At 42.5% G+C, this 9,441-nt stretch overlaps 1 protein-coding gene across 1 annotated transcript; it reads left to right on the top strand.

Annotated features, from left to right (window-relative positions):
- Positions 1-1,589: 1,589 nt before the first annotated feature.
- LOC147434643 (uncharacterized) lies at positions 1,590-2,451 on the top strand. The gene is made up of 3 exons (XM_086489999.1): positions 1,590-1,982; positions 2,076-2,177; positions 2,278-2,451. Exons 1-2 carry the CDS (start codon positions 1,596-1,598, stop codon positions 2,088-2,090), a joined length of 402 nt encoding a protein of 133 aa, XP_086346125.1. The 5' UTR covers positions 1,590-1,595; the 3' UTR covers positions 2,091-2,177; positions 2,278-2,451.
- The last annotated feature ends 6,990 nt before the right edge of the window (positions 2,452-9,441 follow it).

Raw genomic sequence — 9,441 nt, 5'->3', positions numbered from 1 at the left:
CTCCATTGCTTCCATCGATAGGTTTTCTTTGAGCCTTTGTATACACAACCTTACATTCCTCGGTGGTGTAGGATTTGAAATGTTTAGGTGCAGGGTGTAAGTCTCTGGGGTCCTTTTGTTCTGTGGACTGTGATTTCACTTCCAATCCCTTTTGTTATTTAGCAAACTCTCAATATTGTCATCTCCTTACGATACGACTCAACTTTGGCTTCTCCGTAGCCTCTAGTTGTGTGATGTCAATGGGTTGTGGACTACACCACATAACGCTTTGAAGGTATTCACTCCAATTATCTACCAACTTTCGATGAGCATCATATGCCCCTATATAATTAAGCCATTTTGCGATAGATTTCTTCTCATTTATTCTAGCTAGCATATTTGCTCGATATTGTCGCCTCTTATATCTCTTACTCTTCTTGTCTAATTTTTTATTACGGCTCATCTCTAGTGAAGATTCACTAGATGAATTGCTACTTGTGTCTTTTGTTCCCTTGGATAGATTGTCATCTAGGGTACCATTGGGCCCTGAATGGTTTGTCCCCACATTTGCACTAAGATTTAACTCATATTCTTCGTCCTTAGAGTCAATTTAATTGATGATTCTGACCCAAATTGTGTGGGCTATAGTCTTGTGAGATGCTACTAGTTCCAATGCCAGTCAAACCTTCATCTTGTAGGTCATCAAAAGCTATATGCATTGCTTCTAGCATATTTAAGGGTACGAGTGGTGGCATTTCATCCCCCTCAGGTGTTACCCAGGCCGTCCCCCTGTTTACCCAAGTGTCTATGGTTGCTGCTAAGTGGACCCAATCCACATTGTCCGACTAGTCATCCGAGGTAGTACATCCATATAAGGAGAATCTTCCCCAACATCAGTGTCCACTTTACATGTGTAACAGGGTGCAAAACGCCTAAAAAGTAACAGGGTGCAAAGGTCTATTAGCCTTGATTCTTTGGCTAGTGTGATGAACTACTCGAAAAAATATGCTTGGTATTTCTAGAGTGTTGGAGAGGACCACACCTCCTGCATCTTGGAGTTGCCGCCTTGACATTGGGTGGAGGGTTGTCTAGGGCCCTTAGGAGGAGGCCCCATAGAGAATCCTTGGTTGGCCAATGGAGGGGCCTTGGGGTCCTTATGTTGGGCCACCCCTAGTTGGCCATATTATGGCTGGTCACCCTCTTTTATGGGGAGCATAATGGCAGTTGACTCATATATGTTGTGTTTGCATGGCTCCACTTTCACCCCTAGTTGGCCATATTATGGCTGATCACCCTCTTTTATGGGGAGCATAATGGCAGTTGACTCATATATGTTGTGTTTGCATGGCTCCACTTTCACCAACAACGATAGCAGTAGTTAGGATAAACTTCTTGAATGAGGAGGCTCTCTCTTTTCAATGAAAGCTCTCCCTCCTCGCTTCGGGGCCCAGACTCCAATGGAGACACCTGACGTCCGTAACCCCGTTGGCACGTCGCTAGAGACCCTTGTTGAGACACCCAAGTTCACGGGTCAGTGGCAAGAGGGTTTGCCTTACTCCGTCGACTTCAGCGGCGGCATCATCTTGGATGATGAAGGCAAGAAGGTGATTTCGCGCATGCGCGGTCTTTGCTCTCAGGTGTTTAGACACTACATACTTAACACCTGGAGTGAAGTACCGAGTGATTTAAAAGACAGAGTCATCAACATGCTTCATGACGAGTTTCCCGTTCCAACACGGGATGAGCGCTTCAATGAAGACCTGATGAAGGTTCGAATGCGCCAATACTGCAAGCACAAGCGTTCTGAAGTGCAAAAAGAAATCAAGCATGGGTGGAATAGACCAGATTGGCTGGCCAAAGAAGATTGGAAGAATGCAAAGAAAGCAACGCGCGAGAATCCCGACAAGTGGAAGCAACAAAATGAGGCAGCCAGAGCGCGAGTAGAGGCAGGGAGCTTGCACCACTTGGGGAGCGACGGGTGGGCATCATTTGAGGCCGATTTTGTAAGTGTTTTCCCATTGCTCTATATGTTTGATAGTTTAGGGTTTATGGGTCTTTAAATTCTAACATAATGGATTCTTTGCATGTTTTGACAGTGGTCGATGACATGACGTGATCCCACACCGTACGAGCGTGAGTACGCAGGCAAGAAGGGCTTAAATGCCCTCATGGACATTCTGAGTTCTTGTGGTGGCATGGTTAGTATTAGGGTTTACTCTTTTCTATTTGCTATATTGTTTTATATTAAAAGACGCTATATGTTTATACTTATAGAAAGCTGTCTTTTTTTTTTTGCAGAATCCAACAAATACACCGCTTGGACGCGATGAGACGTTTGATTAGACGACGTCAGTATAGCCGTAGCTAGATAGCATTAGTTTCTTTTTTTCATAGCTTATGGATCATGAGACGACTTTTATACGTATTTTTGAAAACCATGTATATTTTTTCAATAATGACAATGGTGTTGTAACTATTACATTTGCAAAGTTTAACAATCAAGTGATTTTGCCTATGATGTGTACAATTGTCATTGATTTACTTTCATCAATTCACGCTTGTCAGTTTTGTATCTTTATTTTGCAACCAATACGTACTATGGATGATGGAGTTAATGGTTATAATGTCTTGTGGGTGACTATTTTGGGTCTATATCTACCTTTGCACTTTTTTTCAAAGGTGAATCAATTATTCAATATGGTTGATGGGTGGCAGGGCATTCAATGCCCTTTGAATGCCCTGCCACCAAAAAAATTTCCTCTCGGGCGTCGCTATATAAGGCTCTATAGCGTCGCTATAAACGTCGCTATAGATGGCCTACAAACGTCGTCATAATCGTCGCTATAGGCGTCGCTATATAGAGACCTTTATAGCGACGCATATAGCGATCATTATAGTGACGCTTATAGCGACGTTTCCGTATCGACACTGTTTTAGCGACCCCGGGGTTATAAAAACCCAATGTATTTCCGTCGCTAACAATGTCACAAGAGCACACAACCTCTTGTAGTGGTCAATATCCTACCCCCTGCTTTCATAGAAGACCCTGCAAAGCAATCACCCCCCGAAGTTCTCCTACCCGATGGTAGGAGTCTTGCGGAGGTGCAAGAAGTTGAGCGCTATATGCAAGCGGCTAGTGAGAGGGAAATGGAGCCATGAAGGGAAAGACCCCTGGGACAATAGTCATAGAAATCGAGTGCTCTTGAGTTAGTAGGCAATGTGGTTCAAACTGTGGGGAACAACAATGCTTCCACCTCAAGGGAAACCTCTAGTACGCCGGGCCTAGAAGGGTTATTTCTCAATGAAAATTGGGAATATGACCTATAAACTGAAACCTTGACTGACCTATACACGGGTTATACATACCATATAGGTTGGTTAGAAGCCTATACAATCTACTTCTAGCACCACAAGTCTAGAGGAGCGGCAACAGATGGTCTACAATGTCATCCATAGCATCATCCAATCGGAGAGGCAAAACCAAGGGATTAACATTCCTTCAACGGACCTTATGAGATTCTTGGATACGGGCAAGGCCAGACAACCGACACTATCACAGATGAAAACTCCTTCAGTGAGTCCAATGGACCCTTCATATATTGTATCGCTTGGAGTTTCGGTACAGTCTGAACCCACATGTAGTGGTTTTATTTTTCCAAATCTAGATCATCTGTCTCTCAGAGACACTATGGCTAAGATACCTACTCCGGTGATGAGTACAAAAAGTACACATTGGACCCCGTTTGTTAGCACTGCACCGCTACCTAGTAGCACAATGTTCCCAACAATACCTACAGGTGTGCATCAAGCCTATGTACATGTCACACCTCACAGTGCCCACGTAGCTCCGACACCCAATTATGCCAAGGGCTCACACTCCACAATGGCATTATCCTAGCTCTTATTCAAGTGGAGCCATACCATTTAGCAATAACATGTTGTATCCGGCACTGGCTATGCCTAGGGCCACACCTATGAACTTTGGACCACCACGTGGTACACCACCATATGAGGTATGGGACCCGAGGGCTGTGCATATGCCAAGGCCAAGGTCAACTCCCATCCCACATGTAGTTCCAGGAGCGCCTACACCTGCGGCCACTATACCTGCTTATTTAGGAGATTTGGTAGTATTTGCTCAAACCATCGATAGATCTATTGCTGAGAATATGCGTAACATGCCTGATAGAGAGCCTAGAAGTAAGGCAGTACAAATAGCCAAGCTCACACAAAAATTTAGTGGAGACGGGGATATGAAAAAGCATATCGAAGTGTTTGAATAAATATACAATTCTCTAGGAGAACACAATGACTTGCATAAGAGAAATGCTTTAAGCGTAACCTTAAGTGGGAAGGCTGGGGATTGGTATAGAAAATGATTTACCTTACTCTTAGGAGACTGTTCTTGAAAGAATACATACGAGAGGGAGTGCTTTGGGGTGTAGCCTCTCAACTCTAGAAAGACCAACAAGAGGAACGAGAGTCGGCGAGGGACTTTATTAGTCACTTGAAGCATTTGAATTCTCATTGTAATCCAAATGAGCGCTTCAATAATAATCAATTGCTTGATATATTCATTAGGGGATTACAACATGAGGATATCTAAGATGGCCTAGTCATTAGAGGTATCACCACTTGGGAAGCAGTCACCACCAATGCGATCCAATTGGAGGGCAATTTAATGATTCAATGAGAAAGAGTGTCTGTTGAGTCTAAATCTACTAGCTCGCAAGCATCGGGGCATTAGTCAATGACCCTAAAGCCTATTGCTAAGGAGCCAAGAAGGGAGCAACAATGGTGCTCGTTACGCTATGGGTCTGCATAGTACCAGTGAATGCCTTACTTTTAGAGTAAAATTCAATGGGAATTGCAATGCATGTGGGAGGTATGGTCATCAAGCTAAGGGTTGCATATTATTTAAGCACGCGATGGCCAATAGACCAACCTTAGCATGGACAGACATATACATGAGAAAAGAGACACGGCATCAATTGCCCAATCTCAGAAGAAGAAGAAAACACGAAGGAAGAGATCGCAAAAAGCAGCAAAGTCAGAACCTAGTTCAAAGACCAACATAGGGACTGGTGACGACCCGCATATATGAACGAGACTGAAGAGGATTCTAATTCAGGTGAAACCATGGAGATCAAAATGCCCACTAAGAAAAAAACAACAAGGAAGATCGTCATGAGACACAATGGCCAGGATCCAAGAAAAAGATAGGAACTTATCCAAACTCTACAGAGGAGATCGAGCGAGTCAAGCAATTAAGGATTTTGGTAGAAGATACCAAAGGGATCTAGAACCAACACCTAGGCAGATCCAGATTACAGACGCATTCTTCCCTATGCAACAACAACCTCACAAAGTCCATAGACCCCTAGCCATACCTAGTGTCATCCAAGAAGAAAGTAACTTAAATTCATGGGAAAGTGGGCGTACTCACTTCTTATTGGAAAGAGTGATGGATGTTCTTTCCAAGAGTAATAAACACAAAGGTCACTAAGAAAGCTTCACAAAACTCCCTCAAATATTCTCTAAAAGTAGTTTATATTAATCTTTGAAAGGTAGCAAGGGCATTGGTTAAGCCAAAAGCCATAACACGAAATGGGAACACTCTAAATTTGGTTATAAAAGCTATTTTAGCTTGGTCCTCTAGTGCAATTGTGATTTGATTGTAGCCAAAGTACCCATCTAAAAAGCTATAAGCTTCCTTCCCTGTAACTCTTTCAAGCACATGTTCTAAATATGGCAAGGGGTAATGGTCCCTCCTAGTGGCGGCATTGACCTTCTTGAGATCCACGCACACTCTGAGTTTCCCATTCTTTTTTGACACAATCACTATCGGAGAAACCCATTCTGAGTGCTCAATAGGGTATACGAATCCACATTTCACAAGCTTGTCAATCTCTTCTTGAACGATCTTTGCATATTTAGGATTCATTAGGTAGGGTCATTGCTGAACTGGTTTAGCCATGCTATTCATGGGGATTGTGTATTGCACCACAGAAGGTGGAACACCTTTCATATCATGATATGTCTAGGCAAATATATCCCTAAATTCCTTGAGAAGTTCTTTAAGTACACACTCCTCAGTCTCTATCAGATCTTAAGCAATGAAAACAGGTTTGGACTCTAACTCTATTTCCTTAACTATCGTTGGACTGTTCATAAACTCCATTGCTTCCATCGATAGGTTTTCTTTGAGCCTTTGTATACACAACCTTACATTCCTCGGTGGTGTAGGATTTGAAATGTTTAGGTGCAGGGTGTAAGTCTCTGGGGTCCTTTTGTTCTGTGGACTGTGATTTCACTTCCAATCCCTTTTGTTATTTAGCAAACTCTCAATATTGTCATCTCCTTACGATACGACTCAACTTTGGCTTCTCCGTAGCCTCTAGTTGTGTGATGTCAATGGGTTGTGGACTACACCACATAACGCTTTGAAGGTATTCACTCCAATTATCTACCAACTTTCGATGAGCATCATATGCCCCTATATAATTAAGCCATTTTGCGATAGATTTCTTCTCATTTATTCTAGCTAGCATATTTGCTCGATATTGTCGCCTCTTATATCTCTTACTCTTCTTGTCTAATTTTTTATTACGGCTCATCTCTAGTGAAGATTCACTAGATGAATTGCTACTTGTGTCTTTTGTTCCCTTGGATAGATTGTCATCTAGGGTACCATTGGGCCCTGAATGGTTTGTCCCCACATTTGCACTAAGATTTAACTCATATTCTTCGTCCTTAGAGTCAATTTAATTGATGATTCTGACCCAAATTGTGTGGGCTATAGTCTTGTGAGATGCTACTAGTTCCAATGCCAGTCAAACCTTCATCTTGTAGGTCATCAAAAGCTATATGCATTGCTTCTAGCATATTTAAGGGTACGAGTGGTGGCATTTCATCCCCCTCAGGTGTTACCCAGGCCGTCCCCCTGTTTACCCAAGTGTCTATGGTTGCTGCTAAGTGGACCCAATCCACATTGTCCGACTAGTCATCCGAGGTAGTACATCCATATAAGGAGAATCTTCCCCAACATCAGTGTCCACTTTACATGTGTAACAATACTGCAATGGGACCGAGTGAATTGTGGTGTCAGATCTATGATCAATTATACATCTGTTTCCTAGAGGATGTGCTCGACCAGTTATAAGATCCACTTGAATGACAGAATCTTGGAAGTGCAAGTAGACAAGGTTTTTAGACCAGTCATGCACCATTTTTGCTTCCCTCATGAAAGGGCGTCCTAAGATCATCTCAGATGCCATAGTGTGCTTGGAGAAATCCATAACAATGAAGGTATTTCTTATTTTATGTCCAAAGACCTTGATCTTGAGATCCTCTAGCATCACAATAGGTTTAACAATAGACCCATTGGCCATCTTTACTACTATGGTTGTGGTCCCAAGGTGAGGTCTTCCCATAGTTTCCCATCGATTTTTAGTCACAATGCTAACCCCAGCGCCACCATCAAGGCTTCCCTTCACAGTTAATCCCTTGGTAGTGATTGGTATGGTTGCATTGGATTCATCACCCTCAAAGTATTGTCCCAACTTGTTAGCAAGTATTTCTACAACAGGGTTCTCATCTAGGTTGGGTTGTGGATCTAAGTGTTCCTCCTCTATTGGCATCTCCCTAGCACCATCCATCTGTGAAAATTGTGGTAGCCCAAACTTTAGTTCTCCATTGAGGAAGGCTCGAAGAGCTGAGACTAGCTCAGGGTCTTTATATAGTTTGGACATGATGGTGGTTCTAACTTCTGAAGACATGAAATCCATCAATTTGGCAATGTTTAACGGCACCTTTTGGACTTTAGTCCCTTGACATGGGGAAGATGGGATCTCCATTTCTTTGATAGGATCAAGTAGTCCCTTTGTAAACATTCTTTCTATCAAGAAGTGAGTACGCCCACTTTCCCATGACTTTAAGTCACTTTCTTCTTGGATGACACTAGGTATGGCTAAGGGTCTATGGACTTGGTGAGGTTGATGTTGCGTAGGGAACATGGTGTCTGTAATCTGGATCTACCTAGGTGCTGGTTCTAGATCCCTTTGGGTATCTTCTACCAAACTCCTTAATTGCCTGACTCGCTCAATCTCCTCTGTAGGGTTTGGATAAGTTCCTATCTTCTTCTTGGATCCCTGCCATTGTGGCTCATGAAGATCTTCCTTGTTGGTTTCTATCTTAGTGGTTGTTTTGGTCTCCACGATTTCTCCTGAATCGGAATCCTCTTTAGTTCTCCATTGAGGAAAGCTTAAAGAACTAATAATAGCTTGGGGTCTCCATATAGTTTGGACTTGATGGTGGTTTTGAATTCTGAAGCCATAAAATCCATCAATTTGGCAATATTTAACATCACCTTTTGGGCTTCAGTCCCTTGACGTGGGGAAAATGGGATCTCCATTTCTTCAATAGGGTGAGGTAGCCCCTCTGAAGAATTACATGATGGTTGTTAATTCTACTTGAGTTGTATTTTACCATTGTGGTGAGACCGGGTAAAAGAAATGTCATGGTGGATCATTTGTCTCGCATAACTAATGGTGAAGCCCCTACTGGAGTTGATGATGAATTGCCCGATACTTCCTTATTTCTAGTCGAGACCATGCCTGAATGGAGTGAGAAGATTGTGAACTTTCTAGTTAATGGTTTTCCACCCAAAGAGCTTCGTAAGGACATAGCTCAAAAACTGTTAAAAGAATGTGAACCTTATTCTCTCATTTTGCAGGAACTCTCTACAGGCTAGGGAAGGATGATATTCTTAGATGTTATGCCCATGAGGATGAGTATTTATACATACTGCAAGAAGACCACATGGATATAGCTGAAGGACATTTCTCAGGGGAACTAACAACTAGAAAGGTGTTGCAATCAGGCTATTGGTGGCCTACCTTATTCAAGGATGCATCACTTTTTGCAAAAGGATGTGATGAATGCCAACGTTACAAGATCACACAATGAAAGGATAAGATGCCCTTACATCCCGTTAAAGTGACTCAACCATTTGAAAAATGGGGTTTGGACTTTGTAGGCCCAATTAGTCCGGAAGCTCGTAGCACTCAATCTCGATATATTATCCTTGCCACCATTGACTATGTGATAAAGTGGGCAAAAGCCAGGGTGACACGTAAGGCTGCTGCAAGGTCAACTGCCAAGTTTCTCTTTGAGAACATTATTACAATATTTGGTTGTCCCTTTGAGATTGTGAGTGACAATGGCACTCATTTTATAAATGGAGTGATAAAAGAACTCACTACCAACTTCATAGCTCACCATAAGTCCACACCTTATTATCCACAAGCAAATGGCCAAGCTGAGAGTACCAACAAGACCTTAATCTCTATCTTGACCAAAATGGTGGAAGCTCATCGCACAGATTGGTATTTGAAGTTGACTTTAGTCCTATAGGCTTATCGTACTTCTTACAAAGTGGCTATTAATTGTACAACATTCAAA

Source organism: Adiantum capillus-veneris, chromosome 19, assembly GCF_014529385.1.
Source record: "Adiantum capillus-veneris isolate H3 chromosome 19, ASM1452938v2, whole genome shotgun sequence".
In the NCBI taxonomy this organism is placed as follows: Eukaryota; Viridiplantae; Streptophyta; class Polypodiopsida; order Polypodiales; family Pteridaceae; genus Adiantum; species Adiantum capillus-veneris.
The sequence above is the reverse complement of the archived record's forward strand: the minus strand, read 5'-3'. Positions and strand labels throughout refer to the sequence as shown.